At 35.0% G+C, this 21708-nt stretch overlaps 1 protein-coding gene across 1 annotated transcript; it reads right to left on the bottom strand.

Annotated features, from left to right (window-relative positions):
• Positions 1 to 224: 224 nt before the first annotated feature.
• LOC147384867 (uncharacterized) lies at positions 225 to 8148 on the bottom strand. The gene is made up of 12 exons (XM_086424722.1): positions 6878 to 8148; positions 6077 to 6246; positions 5842 to 5936; positions 5154 to 5216; positions 4982 to 5070; positions 4795 to 4860; positions 3557 to 3898; positions 3377 to 3448; positions 1994 to 2064; positions 1847 to 1919; positions 1426 to 1693; positions 225 to 1106 (listed from the first exon to the last, which is right to left on the bottom strand). Exons 1-12 carry the CDS (start codon positions 7043 to 7045, stop codon positions 424 to 426), a joined length of 2160 nt encoding a protein of 719 aa, XP_086280848.1. The 5' UTR covers positions 7046 to 8148; the 3' UTR covers positions 225 to 423.
• Between the last annotated feature and the right edge of the window lie 13560 nt (positions 8149 to 21708).

Here is a 21708-nt window from a genome sequence, read left to right as displayed (position 1 = left end):
TGTAATGCACATAAATATTAAATAGTTTCTATTCCAATTCGGTGTATTTTCCGGTCAAGAAGATGAGTCACCAGAGAAATTCAACCGAGGTAATTTGACTTGGATGACTCATTGAGTTAACTTGAAATCTATATGAAATAATAAAACATAACCCAAGTGACTCAGCTGGTGGAGATCCGAGTTAATGCACCACAAAAAATTCAAATCAAATGAGCCAAGTATTATTATTGGGGTACTAGAACAAAAAGATGAAATATCAACCAATCCGAATCATGCTCAATATGACGAGCAATATCATAAAATAAAAAAGAGAAAAAATTCCATCCAATATAATCCGCTTCAAAAAATAAAAATAAAAGAGGATCTTCTAATGAATAATCCAAAATTCTTAATGAAACTCTTGAATAACACACAGCGAGATGATCAAACATGAAAATCTAAGTCCCATAGGTCGTCCATAGGTACTTCAAGGCCCATGGAATCATCTTCTTTCAAACCAGCTCCATCGAAGTTCAACCAAGAACTGAGGTCTTGATGCCCATCAAGGACATCTGTTATCCCTAGTTCTACCGACTCTAATTTATTTAGATCCGTATTAGTTGAGTCAATGGGTTTCTCACTTTCTTTGGATGAACCCTGAAGAACATCACTAGTGGACTGCAGCTTCTTTTCTCCAGTTCCTTTATTGCTAATAATACTCTTTGTCCTACTGGAATCATGTACTGAAGGGCATACAGGATGTGTTGTGACTTTAAACCCACCAAGAAGACCATCTTTTGAAGTTGATAACCGAGTCTTCCGTTTGTACTTCATCTCTGTTTTGCATTCATCCCTCGGAGTTCCCAATGTTGGACAGTCACATTTGGCTTTTGGTACAAAACTACTGGTTGACTTGTCCTTGTTTTGATCCCGCGGAACTGGTGAGGCTCTTGAGGCACCATCACCAAGGATTACGTTCTTCTTCCTTCTATTACGTTTCGGACTAGAGTTTGCTAAAGTGAAGTCAGATGAGTGAGCGGAACCTTGAAATGCATCTGAAGAATTCCAGTTATGTTTATCATCATGAGGATCATGTAGCTCAACCACTTTTGAAGCCACGCCCACAGCTGTAGATAAGAACCAAGTTTTTTATTTATAAAAAACCTAGTGTTGGTAGAGCCAATCTGAATATAAACTGATTATGACTCAAGTTTTAGAATGAAAAGTGTTTAGGTCAGGTCCCCAAAAACCATAGAGAAACAGAAAATGGCATAGATTAAGGTGTTATTATCATTTGCCTGTTTGAATGGGACTCACCGAACACCTGTCTTCTAGTATGTCGCAACATACAGAGCTTATAATGAATTAATTGCCCCTCAAGAAAGTAAAACCATACAGGAGGATCGTAATTAATTAAACAATACATAAGTATTCAAATTTGCATACCTGAAATCCTATAATCTGGCCTACTGTTATGAGCTTCAACATACGCATTTGCTACGGAACCAGCTCTGACATTGCCAACAAATTTATTGCCATTGCTGTGCCGAGGTGCAGACAAAATGATATCCCGTAGTGGAGGCTCGCTAAAGCAACTTATGCCTGTCTCCTCAAATTTCTGGCATCTCTCAAGAGTTCGCTTAACAAAGGCCAAAACAACTGTTTTGGAGCCCTTGCTAACTCTACCTCTTGAAGATTTCCTTCCTCGACGCTTCTGTAACCAAGTAACACCCATTAAACAATAAATACTAGCAACTTAAACCTATTTATCGATTGCATATAAACCCTTATATCTGCAAATAATTAGTACCATGAATCAAATACCATACAATATTTTGAGATGGGCATTCAATTATAGACGTAAAACCTGAGAAATAACTCTTGAATACTTGAAGTAAGCCATCATAACAAGTTTGTCCATTGCAATCTGCTCAAGATTCCTGCACAGTAAACTAAATTAAGTTCCAAAATCTACTGTAAGTCGTAATTGTGTCCAAACTAAAGTAATTCCTACCTTTGTTCAGCCTCTCTCGCTTTTTCAACAGCTGAAAATAAGTTGCCTAAGATCCCTTTCATCTTCTTTGCCTAACAAATCAGAAGAAAAACAAACAAAATTAATTTTCTTGGAAGAACTGCACCTCCCTCATATCCCCAACACATCCACACCCTCAACCCCCACAGACGGCATCAAATGTCAAATGTTGATCACTTGATCTAAACCGAGGATGGCAAGATCAATCTCAGTCTCATATACTAACTTTTATGATCGTGTAAATAAATCTTGGGATTATACAATTAGAGGCAACATGATGTTCATTCTATCCAAAAAGCTGTGATCTTCTCAAAAATGATGTCAAGGAATGGCCACAACAATCTCGCAGTGAAGTGAAGGGACTATTTTCTTTTAGTAATTTTCTGGCCATTCAAATAAAAGTCAAGATGCAATTGAGTCTAAGTGGGATATTCCAAAAGGAAATTCCTCTACGAGGCCATTCAAGAAACAAGTATCAACTTAATAAGATCAACACCTGGGATGGAAGTACCATCATTGAAAAACATGAGGATTGAAAAAACATGGATCGACTTTTGAGTGGTATTTTCATGTGTAATGTATTTGGATTGATTCTGATTCATACCAAATCCAATCCATTCCTATTCCCAGAATCTGTTGAGGTAATTAGGCCTACTAGTGTCAATGTGCTTGATTTTAAATCTTTCCCATTGCTTTATTAATAACATGGTTGAGGAGACCATGAAGCATAGTACAAACAAGGGAAAACGAAAGCAAACAAAAAGCGAAACCGAACACAGCTACAAATTGATGCTACACACCCATTCCCACTTGGCTATTAAGTCTTCCAAGAAGACCTTTCATACTGCTTTCTATTATAATAAGTAGGTAGTTGGCCCTATTCTATGTGAAATAAATTACTTTAACTAAACTAACTATACTTCCCAACGTACTTTGTTGGGAACCATCCTATGGTCCTGACACTTGGATGGTCCTCGAGATTCAAAATGGAAAGATATTTCCAAATTCTCTTTTTCACAAGAAGTATAATATGTAGATCAAACGTATTTTTTCTCTTTCTAGTCTCCCCAATAATTAAGGAAAAAATAATCGAAGATAATGTTAACCAACCTACTACTCCAAAAGACCGATCTGTTAGAGAAGGGGAGAGCAATGAATATAAGAGGGTCGTGGGACTTGACTGGGGTATGACACACTTGATCAGAGTGGAGGAAACTCAGGGAGGAAAATATACACTCAACAGATAACACTAGTGGTTGTAAATACCCTTCGTTAATGATAACTAACATAAATTTAGTTTTCCAACCATGTATATATAAGCCAAAAAAAATCTATAGAGAGAAGAAGTATTTGTGAAAAGACTACCTGTTGGTAAAGTGTCTTCTCAAGTTCAACAATATCCTTGTCAATCTCTTCCTTTCCATCCACTATATCAGGCTGGGTCAAAAAAAAGAAACAACCATTTCCCGCTAACATGAGAAAGCTAAGATTCATCACTTCATAAAAAAGAGATCCATGTTTGAAATACACTAGTTTATATCATACCACTTTCTCTGGATATAGGCCAATGCTCTGCAGCTCCAATAAGATTCTGTCGTCAAGACACATGTTTTGATATTGATCCCCATTCACAGGTATCCCATCCACAAGGTTTTGGATACAAGTACCATCACTAGGGGAATTGTCACTTGCATGCTCAAAAGATGCAGGACTCCCCTCGCTATTGTGGTCAAGTTCTTCAATTTCTTCCTCTTCAATATAAGCTGACAGAACTCGTTGGTACAGTGATTGGTCCGATGAACCCAAAGTCCTAGATAATTGGGATCCTTCTCGTTCTGTAGGAACAATGGCTTGAGATAATGTATCTTCTTTGCCCACCAACTCGTCCTGAGAAAGCAAAACTAGTTTAGACTAATAAATGAAGGAAATCCATGGATCATATAATAATAATTACCATTTTTCCTCTCTTGTTTGTTTCTCCCTGATATTAATGTAAAGAAACAGTTTGCAATGAAATAACAGTAACATGGGTTCAACTTGGGTGGGACCAACTAGAGCCCAATATATTCCACTCTACCTCGGACTGAATTTGGGATGGCAACAAGTTTGAATGTTTAAGCCCGATCAATACTCAGATTGGGTTCAAACTAAGCTAACCCAAGCTCAGCTTTGTTCCATACATTTGTATAATTAGATATTAAATACAGGTGTAAACTTTTCATTTATCTACCATGTCATCATTCTTCTACTACCAAGTAAATAATTCTCTCATTTCTCTTCATACTTGAACTCTATGTGAGCATAGTTCAAAATGGTACAAATGGTGGAGACTATGGTGGCAGTAGTAGGGAGCTCAGGAGGGAAGGATTAAGGTCACAAAAATGATTGTCATGGTGGGGACGATGATAGGAGACCTAACTCATCTTCCTCAATTATTGTTTTTTTTTTAATAATTTCTTTATTTAAGAAAATATTTTAATTTGAAAATGCATGTAGTTAATATGACATAAACATCCTCATTTCTATGTAGACATTGTTCTTTCTTAGCATTGACCTCTCAAATATATACCAACATCAACACATAACGAAATGCTATTGAAATTCATTTCCACACACTCTATGCGTGTTTATATTAGTTTAATGACTTATGAGTGTGTTTTTAAGTCTTTTATCATTCCTACAATTTCAATGAAAAGTTTCTTGATATTTTCATCATTTCAGTAAAAATTGGATTTTTTTTTTTAACACCGGTTGAAAAAGGAAACAAGTGTAACAGACAATACCTGAACCTTATGGTCAGTGCCAAACAGGTTACAAAATCTTTCTTCAAGCTCCTCTAGGGATGTCAACTAATTCAAAAGTCAAAACAAGGAAATATAAGATATATGTAAGTTAAAATTTATAACAAATAGAACTCCAACTAGAGAAAATTCAATAAATTATGTGTAATAAGCCAATCCTTGTTCCTACCTGTCGGTGCAAATAGGTAATATCCTCTAAACTGATAGGAGCAAAATATGGTTCCATTTTCTTCCAAAACGAATTAGAACAACGAAGATCTGCAATAATAAACATACTCGTCGACAAAATGAAAGAGATGGCTTTGTAGTTAAAGAAAAAGTTGAAAAAGTCAGATGCATACAACTGGCATTAGGAGCATAATTAGCAGCAGCTAAAAGCTCTTTCCAATCATCATCTGCTTCACCTGGAAATGATGGCATACATAAAGGTATCCAAATATAGTGTGTAAAAGAATTTATGAATCCCAATGCTTAATTAACCTTATTTTTCTCAAGTTTACTAAGAAAGATATAACGAAATAGAACATTATACATTATAATAAGGAAAACCTTACTAAATTTTTAATATCAAAACATCATGAAGTTACCCCAAGAAAAGAAAAAGAATGTACAAACTCTAAAAAAACGTTGAGGCGTGGGTTTGTACTCTTGAAAATTTGCAACACTTTGTGCTGCAAACCTTGCAGTCTTAAGTAGTGATCTTTGGACACTAGAGTTTTACGAAAAAAATTCTCAAGGGAATTAAGGCATGCAGTTTGGGGAGAAATTTGGTCAACAAAGGAGTATCAACAGCCAGTGAAAATTCAAAAAGATTAACATAGGCGCAACCAAGCACCAGAGACCTGCAATTTTTTGTTTTACGAAAATTTGTTGTCATACCAACAAGGCCTAAAGTTTACATTGTTTTCTTAACATATCCCAAAATATAACAATTTTTTCAGAAGTATCAGTAACCTCTTTGTTAAATTGTCAAAGGATGATATTACATATATGACAGCCAATTTTTAAAGAGCTATTTTAGCATACTACCTTTGAAATCAGATGTACCAATAGGTTGTGCATGCCCCTCATGGCTAGAAGTCTTGCAATCCAACAATTTTTTTGGAGGTGGATGACTAGATTTTCTGAAATGCAGAACAATTTGAGATAAATGAATTACATCGTCCCATAACCATACAACCACAAGTTTAGTTATCGAATCCGGAAAAAAGAAATATCACCTATTCTTATCACAAAATACATGATAATGATATGAAGATTTTACCCGAAACCACAGGCATCACAAGACGGTAATGCCCGTTTTCCCTTTTGGTTACCATCCAAGACTTCAACATCCATTTCCCCTGCAGAACGTTTCCCCTTCATCTTTCTGTCCCAGCTCTCTCCTATAGGGAAGAATTCTCCAATTTTTTCTTCAGATTGTCGATCTTCTGACTGAAATGAATTAGGAAAAAAATGAAGTAGATCGCATAACATAATCAATCAACTTTACGTAAACTTGATAGCTTTACTGAGCAAAAAACAAATTCAAAGCATGGAAGTAACCAAGATGGAACAAAAAAACTCCCTAATAATCATAATCAAATATAGTTTGATTTAAAATGCACTAAAAACCAAAAAACGTACAAAAACTATTTTGTGTAAAACATAACCCATAATAATGAAACAAACAATATACTCCTTAAACATTAAAAGAAAAAAAATAAAAAAAATAAAAAAAACAAAAAAACAAAAAAAAACTGACACTACTTCGCTCTATTCCTGATTAAAAGACATCATATCTTCAGTAGACAGCCTAATTGCTCAATGTCAAATGAGCGCTTCGGTTGACGAGATTGTTTTGTGTAGGTTCTGATGATGACAATTGCTGCTTCAATAGTAGGTGTTCAAGGCTGTTTTGGTTTCATTTTCACTCTAGTTCATCTTTTCAACAATCGTTTAGTTAAATTTTTCTAAATTTTCTTCAAGCAACACGAAGCGCTTTTGAAACCAAGATAAATAATAGTACAGCACACAATATATATAGAGGTTCCACAATTACAACGACGGAAAAAAATTATCTGACCTTTATAGAATGGGCAGCTCTGGAAAGAGTGGTCCTCCTTAGTGCTTCTAACAGAAACACCAAGAACTCTCCAATACATGTCAAACTCCGATCAACCAATGTGATTGAATCCAACATCGGACACTGGGATAAAGAAATTGGCATTGGAATTGTTCCAGCATTGCCCATTTGGATAAGTTGCAGAAAATGGCTTACGTGACAACCATTGAATGGTTGATCTTACCACTAGACCCCGGAAATGGACTCATGCAATAGAACCTACTAAAGGAATCGACTGAGGGTATAGGAATGGGAAAGCCAAATTTCATTTTGGAATCAAGAACTCTTTACATTGTCGTGAAGATAGTGAGATGCTTCCTACTAAATTTAGAAATAATGAAAGAAGCTATATGAAAGAGAGCAAAAGGCTACCACAGAAGAAGATGCAGAACTACATGGAAAGCGAAAACCAAATTCGATAAATCTCCATAGAGAGTGAATATTCATTCAAAGGATGGAAAAGGACCTAATAAGCTCGAAGAATATTCAAACCCTAGTTCCTTAATTGAACTAGGGTTTCTCAATGGAATAAAATCAATGAAATTCAATCGAAGCAGCTCAATCAAACATAGAATTCAACACACAAAAGTGATTGAAAAAAAATATATATATATATCCTCGTGATGATAAACTTGACGGAAGATGTGCTTGATGAGGGTGCCTCAAGAGCCACATCCGCACTTGAAAACTCTGTAGTGAAACAAAAGGAAGTGATTGACTGCGAGATCAAAACAAAGACAAGTTAACGAGAAGTTCTGTAGCAAAAGCCAAACCTGACTGTCCAAAATTGAGAAGTTGGAGGGATGAACCCAAAACAAAGTTGAAGTCCAAGCGAAAGACTTGGTCATCAACTTCAAAATATGGCCTTCTTGGCAGGTTTAAAGACACAACACATCCTGTATACCCAGGATTCCAGTAGTACAAAGAGTATTAGCAATAAAAAGAAATGAAAAAATGGAGTTGCAGTCCAGTAGGAATGTTCTTTAGGGTTCATCTAAAGAAACTGAGGAACCCTAGAGCTCTATCAGACGACCTTTAGGGTTCATCTAAAGAAAATAAAGATAAAGAAACTGAGGAACCTAGAACCCAATCATACGTCATCGGACGTCCTTTAGAGTTCATCTAAAGAAACCGAAAAACCTAGAACCCTATCAGACGTCCTTTAGGGTTCGTTCATCTATATAAACTGAGAAACCATAGAACCGTTGCAGACGTTCTTGCATGCTTTATATAGTTAGATACTGTAAATTAGGGCAACCCATCGTCTTTATTGTCTTCGAGATTCGTGAATTGCGATCCTCGAGGACATCCAATTCTAGAGTCTTCTAGTCTAGCGATGACGGTCCGCACAGAAACTAAGCGGTAGGACAAACATATGACTAAGGTTGACTAGAGTTGACCTTAGAGTTTTTCTAAGGGGAATGAGGGAGCATGGTATCTTCTATGGATTCAAACTCATTATAGTTGATATATTTTAGAACTTAGGATTTGATAGTGCTGATCCAATTATTATTAAATAAATTGACACTACATAATAAATTGACAGGTCAATATGAATGCTTGTGAAAATTAGTGGAAAAATGCAATTTTGAGACATGCGATTTAGAGGAGTCAATGGGTTGGTTCTGGGTCCTGTTCCAAAATAATTGGAACCTGAATCGGACACACCAAATTCACGGGTACCCATTGTTTCTGATTTTCAAGTATCGAATGAGAAAAAACTATTTCATATCATTGTAAATCTTGAAGCTAAAGTTAGCAGGGCTAACAATTTTAAGAATGACTGATTTCTTTCGACTATCATATCCGTGGTGAGGTTAATCTCCAAGTGTTCTTTATAAGAGCGTCTGATTTTGGTTATAAATTTCGTAAAATCTACAGATCTTGATCAAATCGTCTATGGATCCAAACCCACACATGCGAAAGTGTGTGAAAGTTGAGATATTGGTCACAAATATACCTACCATACGTATCGGTCAATCCATGTGGCATATTCTTTCTTCGAGCTTGTGAGATAAAATATTGTCGTGTTACAAACTTTAAACGTTTTTGTTGCATTAACTTTGAAACCACCCTTTGCTAAAAATTCATCATCATGTTTGATGATTTCTAGCCATTGGATCTGAGCAGTTTGCATCGAGGGCATGAAACCCTAAGTTTTTGAGCTAAAATTTTTGTATTGTTGAAGTTGTTTAGATACAATAGCCATAAATCGTCAAATGGGCAGAACTTTTTTCATGAAAGTAGATTAAGGGGTTAGCCAAAAGATCATGGGTTAATGGGCCCAAAGAGTGTGTCAAATGGTAATGTTTGGTTTGATCAATACAACAAAAATATTGGTTAAATAAAAGGAGAAATATTTGAGAACAGAGGTTACTAGCTCCCCAAATAAAAAATTAAGAATATCATCGATTGTAGTATAATTCACTCTCTTCTAATCTCTCTAGTAAATGTAGCCTAATAAAATCCTAGAACAAAAAAGATGTAATCAATCATTGTCTTGTTCTTTGAAGGATTAATCAATCAAAATGAAAAGACTTCAAGCTAAAATGTAAGAAAAAAAACAAACAAACAAACAAAGGCAGTATTGTAAAAGAACGTTCATGGAACCCTTCTCCCTCAATTATATTACCTTATTGTTTCTTATTTCTTCCTCCCTTAGCAATTGCAGTGATCTCGAATGGAAAGAAAAATAAAATAAGACGAATAGAAAAGTTTTTGAGGGGTTAAATATATAGTAGAAGGTGCTAGGAGATAAATATGTACAAATTTTAATGGGCCCTCATAAAATGCATACATTCATTTACTGGTTCGATCATAGATTTTACGAGATACAGCGCCGTTTATGAGACATTTTATTCGAGTTTCCATATTAGGACTTTCCATTTAGATTTAGATTTAAAATTTAAAAGTTAAATTCTAGCATTTATTTATTACACGACAAAGTACTTATTTTGGGATGTTGAAGGGTTAAATATAGGCGTTGGATGATAAACGAGTTCGAATATCAATGGGCCCTCATAAAATGCATACATGTATTGACAGGTTCAAAGGATAGATTTTACAAGATACAGAGCCGTTTATGAGTCATTTTATTAGAGTTTCCATATTAGGAGCCTTGTTAGCAATTTGGAATACGGAAAAAATTTGATTCGTGAAAATTTGAGTTATATTCGATTTTAGATTGAAAATATCTGTTCTAAAATTTGGCCAAAAATTCAATAAATGGAAAATATGTGGCATATGCTTCATATGTGTATTATCCATTTAATTTCAAAAATTCGACCATATGATAGTGATGGTGATGATAATAATGATGGTGGTGATGAGGACATTGAGGATATTGTTCCATTGATTTTTTTTTTTTTTTTTTTAAAGACTAAAGTTAAAGGGCAAATCCTCAATTTGAAAAATTATGGAGTAATCTCAAATAAGTGTAGAGGGGTCAAGTCATTATTTTTTTAAAGAAAAAAAAGGGACATCATTACTTGGAAACATAACAGTTTTGTTACCATCACATAGGTCGTTATTCTCAAAATTTGATTGGGGTTGTCATCAATCCGAACTTCAATATGTTTTCTATTCTGTTGACAAAGGTTGTCTGGTCAAATGGGTTGGAAAATTTGATTCGGATAACTAATGGATAGATGAATAAGAGATTATGGGGATTGATGTTGAAATGTGTCAAGCTCTCAAAGTGATGACTAGCACAGAGGAGAGTCCTTTTTAAGGGGAGGAGAATGATGGAAAAAAAAAACATTGTTGGGCTAAAAACTCGCTTGGACGGTCCAATGTTCTTATGTTTTTGTATCTAGTTAGTTTTTGGTTTTTAGGGGGAGTTTCCTTTGTTAAGGTTTTTTTGTCATTTTTTTTATGGTTTCACTTATATTCTTACCAGAATATATGGCAGAAATCTTTTTGGTCATTTATTACTAGTTTTAGGATGGTTGGGAGTCATTTGTTATGAGTAAGGATCATGGCTTATAAGAAAGTTCCTCGACTTTATGCTAATTACATGCAATACAATTTATTTGGCTACCCCTGTCCAAGTACACCTATATACCTTTCAATTGTACCCAAAAAGATGTTACGTAGTAACTTGATTTGATATACCGTATAGGTACGAGGATAGGATTGTAGTTTTCATAAATAATTTTGCATCTCTCAAGGAGATTGACTACGTACTAGTATTACGTTGGCATTCGAGACATGTGACTTTGCGACTTACAATAGGACAAAGGCTCATGTCACTCCAGTGTGTTGCATTGATATACCTTTCAGGTCACTGATCAACTGATACCTTAGTTTTATATACTATAAAGGTACGTGACTGGAGTTGTGATTTTCATAAATGATGTTGCATCCCATGAGAAGATCAAGCCACACACTAGTACCTCGTTGGTTATAAGGGACATGTAAGCGTGCAATGCATCATAAATTAAACATGCTAGTGGTGTGTGCAAATAGATGGGACACGCCCGAGCAATCTCAATTTCTACTACTACTTCGTGACTGCGATTTGGAAGGCTTCATCTGTAGCACTAATCAATGTCCTAAGAAGTATCTTCCCAATGACCCTTTTAATCCATCCATCCTCCACATAAAGCAATGAGGTAAATCCTACATATCTTGTCTCGCACAAATAAGACAACATCCTACTTGGATGGTTGTTATCTTCATTAACAGAACCAATACTTGCTCACATTGTTAGTCTGCCCACATCCTTTATGGTTTGGCAAACACTAACTAGATGTTTGCTTCTTGGTCTCACACACGAAACATGCAACTCAAGCTTGAATTGCAAACAATCAAGAAAGGAGTTCTCTTCATCATGGACTACCTTCAAATGGTAAAAACTTTGGCTGATAGTGACCGCAGACGCATAGCCGATACCTAAACCTGACATTGTCCTTTATATTCTTCATGGATTGGGTTCCAATTACGACTCATTCGTAACATCCATTATTACAAGAGCTGGTGATGTCTCTATTGAAGATCTCCATGCAATGCTACTCAGTTAAGAACTTCGCCTTGATCAACAAAACTCGGTGCCAGAGTCCTCTATGCCCCAGGCAAACATGGAAAATCGATCAATGAATCATGGATATTCTCAAGACTCTCACACACATTAGTGTGGACGTGGAAGAGGTTGAGTCCATGGTCGTTCAACTCCCACCAATGCCCCCCTCTTCAACAACCTCTAATGGCTCATGTCAAATAAGTGGTCGTGCTAATCCTCCGACTATAAGATGTTGGTATAGATATGATCTTACCTTCAACAATGAGAAATCATATTCTCCTTCTACTATGACTGCCACCATTAATCCAACATTTGATCATGATTGGTATCTAGACTCGGGTGTGACCAACCATCTAACGGTTGATCTCAACAATTTGCATCTTCAATCTGATTATCAAGGATCAGATTCGTTCAAAATAGGTAACAACACAAGTTTGAAAATTCTCCATATTGGTTCATCTACCTTCTATACACCTTTGAAAAAAAATTCCCTAAATAATATTCTACATGTTCCAACCATTACTCAAAATTTTTTATCAGTCTCTCAATTTATAAAAGATAACAATGTCTTTATTGAATTTCTCCAATCTTTTTGTTGTTGTGAAGTATCAACAATCGGGGAAAGAACTACTTCACAGCCTGAATAAAGAAGGTGTCCATTGCTTGCAACATTCACCTTCCTCTACTACCTACTTTTATGGTGTGTGAACGTCCATGAATGTGTGGCATCAATGTCTTTGTCACTCAATGCTACACATAGTCATCATATTGTCTCAAGGAATAATCTCCCTATTTCTAATAAATCAATTACATTTTGTTCTACTTGTCTTCTTGGAAAGAGTCATAAGTTTTCTTTTCCTACAAGTACTATTGTCTATAATTCTCCATTGGAGTTGATTGTGTCAGACTTGTGGGGCCCTACGCCAGTGAAATCAAATAATAACTTTCATTATTGTATTCATTTTCTAAATGCCTATAGTCGTCACATTTGGATCTTTCCCCTAGTCCAATACTCTTATGCGTTATCTGTGTTTAGGCATTTTAAAGCAAAAATTGAAAATCTTTTGGGTTGTAAGATCAAACGATTTCAAAGTGATGGTGGTAGTGAGTTTAGAAAGTTCAATCATTTTCTTGCCCACTTACGCAAGAACAAAATGGACTTGTTGAATGTCGCCATCACCATATAGTCGAAACCGGTTTGACTTTAATGGCTTCGGCATCTATCCCTACCATCTATTGGTATGATGCCTTTAGCAGTACTGTCTATCTTCTTAATCACTTACCAAACCCAGTTCTTAATAATAAATCTCCCCATGAATGCCTTTTTCATTCTGAACCTAGTTACACCCTTTTAAAAGTGTTTGGCTGTGAATGTTTTCCTTATCTAATGCCCTACAATGCACACAAATTAATCTATTGTTCTCTTTCATGTGTCTTCATGGTTATAATAATTTACACAAAAGGTATCATTATCTCCATATCTCTTCGGGCTGGATGTTCATTTCCCGACATGTCTTCTTCAATGAAGCAAGGTTCCCATTCGCTCAACATTGTGAGCACACCCCTAATCTTTCAAATATCTTTGGCCATCAAATTGGCCCCCCATCCATTTTGTCCATCACCCATCAACCCACCACCAATACCTTATCTTCACATGTGCCTCCCTCACAAACTGGAGCTCCTGAAAATACTACTACAAATCAGTCATATCCAAATAATAATCCATTATCTGTTGCCCATTCACCTGAGTTGACTTCCATCACCCCTATGAGGGACATTTCCTCTCCTACAACACTCCCAAAAAGTCCCAATGCCCTTTCTCAACCAATAGTTTTTAGGTTCAAAATTGGTATTTTCAAACCAAAAGCTTTTACAGTTATTAAACATGCCATTAATGTGAAATTGCATCGACCCTTTTTTACTAAATACTGAAAGGGGATCCGATTGAAAAGTTGGGGATTTTTTGAGAATTGGAAGTCGTCACCTAATTTAAGTTTAGGAATAAAAAATAACTCAAAATAGATTTGTTTCGGTCCATGGATAACAGAAATGGGTAAGGGGTCAGATTACGGGTTTCAGAAGGTATTTGACCCCGAACCCGTCCGATCAAGATGATCGATCTCTACTATGATCCAAAATTATCCTATGGTCAACACACAAAGACTAAAGGTCAAACTAGGGTCTAATCATCATCAATCTATATCGGATTTGCTAAACGAACCTTATGGCTAAGATTATCCAATTATTACATGTTTTTTCGAATTTCGCACAAAAAAGAAAATTTTGTGAAAAAAATCTTAATCATGTCCCATTATTTTTAAAATCAATTAGCAATCCACATGTGCAAATATTTTCCAAATCAACAATAATGGAAATTTGTGAAAATTTTCAAATTAGGAATGAGAAATTCCTAAAATGGGAATTTGTAAAGTTTCTTAATTAGAAATTGGAAACTTTCTAAATTAAAAATTTATAAATATGATGAATTTCCAAATTAGAAAATTAAAAAAATAATTTTCTGAAATAGAAAATTCCAAAACATTTGCAATTTTCATATTTCCAATTAAGTCTTCGGGGCATGCACCCATAAATCGATTTGCAAATTAATTCGAGTCCATGAAAAAAATCAATAAATCAATCCATTAGCCATTTTATGACATCGAAATAATATTTTGTGTGCCATGTGCATCTAAATCGTCGAGTCAACCCAAGTAGATTTATAAAGAGAAATTTGCACTTCGAGACTTCAACATGTACTAAAATCAGTGAGTTAACCCACACGTTTTGAGTAAAAAAAAAATCAATTTTAAGTCCTCATTTGCATCAAAATCAGTGAGTTGATTCTTTTTGTCTTCCTTTACAAAATTGATTCGGTTTGAGTAATGAGCATGCCACCAAAATCAATGAGTTGATTTAAAAAATAATTCAATCAATCCACTAATACCAAAAATTAGTGAGTTGACTCACTAACCTTGTATATAGAAATTAATTTGATCAATCTATCAACATCAAAAATCAGTGAGTCGATCCACTAATATTTTGAAAAATCAAAGATCACTTTTAGTGCCACGTGCATAAAAATTATTGAATTAATCCACAAGAATGAGTAATTTTGTCGATAAATGTCATAAAAATAATATGATTTTCATCTCCATAGGTCATGGAATTAATGAACCCATAAGAAATCAATTCTCAATTCTTCTTGTAAAACCAAACAATTGACCCATACGCACCCTTTTAGAAAAATTATCTCGGACCTCTTCACATGCATGACAATTAGTGGGTCGATCCACTTACCTTCATATAACCTATTATGATGACAAAATAATCAGCTTCATTAAATAAATAAATAGCATCTCACCTTTAGGTGATAATAATTGTCGGGTTTCCTTCAGAGTTTGAGATCGTGCATGAGACTAGACTTGAATTAACACGAGGCCGAAAGAAATTTGAGATAAAAAACCTGTGATGGAGTGTTGGGCTTAGAAAAGAGATGAGAAAGGCTGCTGCATTGTGGGTCGATCAAAGAAAATAAAACAAAGAAAACAAGATGGGCTGATATAAAAAATAAAGGAAAAAAGCGAGTAAGCTATGCTGTTTGGGGCATTTCTAAAAGGGAAGAAAAGAGGACTGGGGCTGTGTTGTGTGGCTGTTCATGGAGAGAAAAAAAAATGTTATGAGTAGAATATGAGAGTGGTGGCATAGAGAGATTGTTGGTTTAAGATAAAGAGAGAAGAATGTGAGAGAAAGGTCGAGTCTGTGTTTGAGATAGATAGAGAGAGATCTTAAGTATGAGGAGAGAGCTTTAAAAAGAAAATTTGTTTCTAATAATTTTTTTTTTTGCTTTCTTCTAACGTTTTTTATTTTATTTTTGTTTAATTTTTGGAAACTCATATAGAGGGAGAATGAGAGAGAGAGAGAGAGAGAGAGAGAGAGAGAGAGAGACATGGGATTGAGTGAGAACATGGAGAGAAGAGATTTTAAAGATTTGGTTTTTTTTTTTTCTTTGTTTTAACGTTTTTTTAAGTCCTTTTTTCCTTTTTTTTTTCATTCCTTTACACTTTTTGTTCCTTTTGCTTTTCATGTTTCTTATTAAAAGAATGAGGATAATCCCACGTTATTCTCCTCATTGGTGGTGGTCCCTTGTTAAAATCATTTCATCCTATTGGTTGATTTTGATTAATTTTTTAATTTGAGTTTTAATTTGATTTTGAATTTCGAATTTCGATTGTTCGATTAAAATTTAATTTTAATTTGGTTTGGTTAATTGAATTTGAATTTGAATTTGAATTTAATTTTGATTTTAATTTGAAACTTAAGTCGATTTTAAATTTTAATTAGTCGGGCAAATTTTAATTTTAGTTTAATTTGATTTTATTTTGTTTAATTTTTATTATGTTTTCCTAAGAATCAAAGTCTTTAAGTCAAAGTCGAACATTGAGGGGCATTTCAGTTATTTTTGTGATTTTTTCTAAATTTCTTAGTTTTCGTCGATCTAAGTCCCGTTAGACTCAAAATTATATTTTGAGTGCAATGGCAGTACTTTTGAGATTTTTTGGAGATCCGAAATTTATGAGTGGTATTTTTGTCATTTTGGTGATTTTTATAAATTTTAGTGTGAGGTTTCTTTCAGTCCCAACATGATTATTTATGAGTTTCAAGGTCACATTTTCCTAGCATAGCGGAGTCTCTAAGTTATTGAACTGTATAGTGAATTTAATCGTATGTGCTTGATAAATCGGGTGTAAGGTGTAGCGATCCTAAACGTGTGTAAATTTCTATGTTGAGTCGTAATGAGTAGTGAAAATATTGGGGACAATACTCACAAGTCTTCAAGTTCTTTGCGCTCATCATTAGGAATTCACGACAATCGGATGACAAATTGTCAAATTAGGCAGATTCAAAAATAGGATGTCTACATAATATTGCACCTATTGAACCAAATTGCTTTACTATGGCCAATAAAAATCCCAATTGGCGTCATGCCATGATTGAGGAGATAAACGCCTTGCTAAAGAATGGGACTTTGTCTCTAGTTCAACCACATCCTAATATGAATATAGTGGGGTGCAAATACGTGTTTCAACTCAAACAAAAAGTTGATGGGTCTATTAATCTCTGCAAAGTCCAATTAGTCACCAAAGGCTTTCATCAACAAGAGGAGATAGATTTTGGTGAAACTTGTAGTCATGTAGTCAAGCCATGCATAATAAGGATAGTTCTATCAATAATTACTTTCTAAACGTTGGAATCTCCATCAATTAGATGTCCAAAATGCTTTTTTACATGACATCTTCGAAGAAGTCTATATGAAACAACCACCTGACTTCATTGATCCTCAAGCTCTAAATTATGTATGTCGTTTGCATAAGTCTCTTTACGGTCTCAAACAAGCTCTTGGACATGCTACCATCGACTAGGCTCTTTTTTGCTTACTACTGGGTTTGTTGTATCTAAGGTCGATACATCTCTCTTCATTAAATATAGCACACGACATTCTATACATATTGATCTGTGTTGATATTATAATTACTGGTTCTTATTCTGTGCTCATTCAACAACTCATTGATCAGCTTCAACAGACTTTCTCCATTAAAGACTTGGGGTTTTACATTACGTTTTTGGAATTGTAGCCAATCGAGGACCACAAGGGTTGTCTCTCTCCCAATGAAAGTATATATTGGATTTACTTTATAAAACAAAAATGGATGGTGCCAAACCATACTCCACTCCCATGGCTAGTAGTTCACGTAATTTGTTGGTGATCTTGTACCCGACGCTACTACTTATCGCAGTACAGTTGGTGCTCTAGAATTTCTTACCTTCACACAACCCGACATTTCTTTCTTTGTCAACAAAGTTCGTCAGTTCATGCAAAATCCAACTAATGATTATTAGACTGTTGTGAAGTGAATTTTGCGATACTTAAAGCACATTGTTGATTTCAGAATTACCCTTAAAACATTTCAAACATATTCTCTCAGCACTTTTTTTCAGTAGACTGGGCAAGCTGCCATGATGACCGTCGATTACAATGCGGCTATTGCATCTATCTTGGCCTAAATCTTATTTCTTGGACCTCACGTAAACAAGCTATGGTTACTCACTCTAGTACATAATCAAAATATAGTGGAATTGCTCATGCCACAATTGAAGTGACATGGATTCAATCTCTTCTTCACGAGCTACATGTTCCTCTTCTTGGCCCTCCTATTTTTTGGCAAGTCGCTACTTGCCAACTTGCCCCTGATTTCATCAAGAAGCTTTCATAACAGTAAGTAATGGCTTCAATAGAGAAGGGAACGCCATCTCCAACCATTCACCAAACAATTACATCTAACCATACATCCAACTCAAACCATACAAATTCAATTCATCCAACCATACATTAAAATAGCATATATTCAATTAAAACGAAATACTTAAAAGTATCCATCTAAATCAAAAGTGCATATCAATAACAACGAAGTACTTAAAAGTTCAAATAATAGTTCATATAACAGTCATCACATGAGGCCATCTAATCACCGAGCCTTGGTCAATATCTGGAAATGTAGACCCCTTAAAAATATGGATCTTACAGCTCCCCTTAGAGACCAGCTACATTAAATATGAGGGATATGTCAAGATTACTAGGAAGTTCAACTTCATACGCATTCTCCCCGAACATGCAGACCATTTTGCATGGACCTATTTTCTTGTTTTTCAACTTGTGGTAAGAGGAATAAACACTGATTTACTATCAATCAATACTAGGCTTTTCAGGATTATAATCGATTTTTTATTGACACGTTTCTTGAGAATCCCTAGCATCTCAATTGTTTGTTTGATGAAAATCTTCAATTGTGGGCTGGGACTAGAAAAGTCCAATGTTATAATTCCTCAAGTTGACTCAAAACTCGGTGGGAATGACTCACTTCAATTAGATTTTACTCCATTGGTTTTCGAGGTGACTCGCCCTCAAAATTTAGTAATCATCTATTCACTCTCTCCTCCAAATTCCATCAAAACCCCCCTTTATTCACATCTCAAATATTCATCACATTCTTAAAGTTTGAAAAAAAAAGTATCCACATTTGCTTTCACTTGTTATATTCACAATCTTTTGGGTCTGCATCCCGTTCTTTTATACCCTCAAACTTAAATACTTTTATATACATTTTTCTTAAAGTGTTTGGCAAAAAAGAAGAAGTTGTAATACCTTTGATAACATTTTCCAAAATTGCATACCTTCCGATTTGAATTGGTTTGTTTTGGGTTATGTCTTCTATTCTTGTATATGGAGAGTTGTCGTGCATTCAACCTGAATCTTTTGATGATCCATTAACGCCCTGTATGACACGTTTAATTGGTAATGTGTGGGGCTTCCCCACCATGACTGGTGGTCCGAGGGCGAAGTCCCACTACGTGAAAACTGAAAATTCGACAGAAAAAATTGACTTGCTAAGGCCCACGAATTTTAGAAACTGAATTTTTACGGTCTAGGATCGTCAAAATTCTTGATGTTCCCTGATTTGACGGCTTAAAGCTATCGAATGTCTCCCCCATCCTTCATTAATTTCACAGTTTCGGCCTGTCGAAAAAAAAAATTTGACAATGAAAAATTCGACACCAATTTGATTTCTTGGTCCATCAAATTTGGGCTGTTTTCACATTGTGTCCTCAGACAAAATATTGGGCCCCATTTGGTTTTGACTTGAATCCAACTTGTTTAACCTCTTTGTAACCCTAAGTATATAAAGTAGGAGTGCACTTGGTTCGGATTGATTCGGATTTGGCAAAATTGGAACCGAACCAAACATGATCGGTTCTATAAATTTGAAACCGAACCAATCCAAACCAACCTTGGCTCGGATTGGTTTGGATCGGTTCTCGGTTCTCATACTTTCAAAATAGAAAAACTAGTATTTTTTCTTTCCAAAGAGGAACCCTTTGGATTAGATCATAAGTGATGCCTATTTTTAAAATGAAAATGATTTTATGATTAAATTTTGATTGAAATCTGTATAAATTGAAAATTAGAGAAAGCTCAATGAGACTAAAAAAAAAAATTACAATTTTAAAATTGGTATTTTGGATGGATTAATGAGGAAACTAATCCATAAATGGTAAATTAACGAATCCAAGTTTAAGTTCGTCTAGTATATTTCATCTAACAAATACGGCATAAAGGTTCTCGAAAAAAAATAAGGGATCCAACTTTTTGAAAAAGTTTTTCTATAAATGAGTTGATCCATTTGAGAGTTATGAAACAAATTTGTATACATTTTTTTTTGAGTTTTTGTTAGAAAAAAAATAGAGGAGATGAAGTTGAAAAAGAAAGAAATAGATAATAGAAGAAAGAAACTAAGAAAGGGTTTTATTTTTAATAATATATATATATATATATATATATATATATATATATATATATATATACTTCGGATTAGTTCGGCTTTCGGATTGATTCGGTTCTATTATACCCCTAATCCATAACCAAATCAAATCAATCAGATTTTTTTATATACAATCTGCACCTGAACAAAACCATGCTCAATCTGAATCAATCCAATCCAAAAGGCTTCGAATTGGTTCGGTTATCGGATTTACCCAATCCAATGTGCACCCCTAATATAAAGGGTAAGAGATGAAATCCTAATAGGGTGAGAGAGATATACGAGAAGCAAAGAGAAATTATAACCTAATTCTTCTTTGGCTATCATAGTGAAATCGTCATTTTCGCCCGTGGGCGTAAGTCAATGCTTTGACTGAATCACGTATGTCTTGTGTCTTGTGAGATTCTTGTATTATTGTTGATTTATACTTCGGATCATAGGGTTCTTTCTAACAGTTTGTGAATAGTACCAGTAGAAAATACTCATTGAGGTTTTTATAATTGCACCCATATTAAGTTGAGATGGGGTTATATATATGAGCCAATGACCACTTATCTATATGGACCACATCTCCATGTGGTACCCATAAACACAATTGGATACCACATGATTATAGAGTATACAATTCTAAGAGCTTTGAAAACAAAAAGACTTGTTTTCACCATTGGATTTTAATCTTAAATTTGGATATTTAGCAATTGTCCATGTGGTCCAAATGTGACCCTTAGTCCAAGCTCTACATTGCCCTTCAGACCACCCAACCTTTTCCCTATAAAATTATCATTTGTGTTAACATAAAAATTTCTATCATTCTTTGATTAACTCAACTTTTTATCAACAATATTTTATAAAAAAGTAATATAGTTATTGTGGAGGACTAAAATCTACAAGCCTTGACATGGTGACATGTGTCACTATGGGGGATGCATAAGAAACTTCTGGATTGCGGTAGTACCGAGTTCATAGGTATGGGGAGTTGGCTTAGAGCTTGGTCGAACGGTGGATAGAGTCACAAGGTGTAATGCTGGAGTGACCTTAGTGGGGGACGAACGAGGGACACTTTGACGTGGTAGTGCACATGCCCGTAGATGTGTTTTCTCCAAGATAAGAATAAAACGCATCTACGAACATGCACGCCACCAAGTCAAGGTGTCCCCCATGCATCTCCCATTGAGGTCATTCCAACACGAAAAAAAGAGAGGATAAAACCTAATTGAAAATGATTATGAAAAAAAAAGAATATATAATATTAAGTAATCTTACTTAATTAAGATAAGGATTGATTTATTAAAAAGAATATTAATGTTGGAGTGTCCTTAGTGGGGGACACACGGGGGGACGAACATCTTGACATGGTGGCACGCGCATGCCCTTAGATGCGTTTTCTCCGAATACAA

The sequence above is a fragment of the Akebia trifoliata genome, chromosome 15 (genome assembly GCF_017979445.1).
Source record: "Akebia trifoliata isolate Shusen 1 chromosome 15, ASM1797944v1, whole genome shotgun sequence".
Taxonomy (NCBI): domain Eukaryota; kingdom Viridiplantae; phylum Streptophyta; class Magnoliopsida; order Ranunculales; family Lardizabalaceae; genus Akebia; species Akebia trifoliata.
Note: the sequence above shows the minus strand (reverse complement) of the source record. Positions and strands in the feature narration are given on the sequence as shown.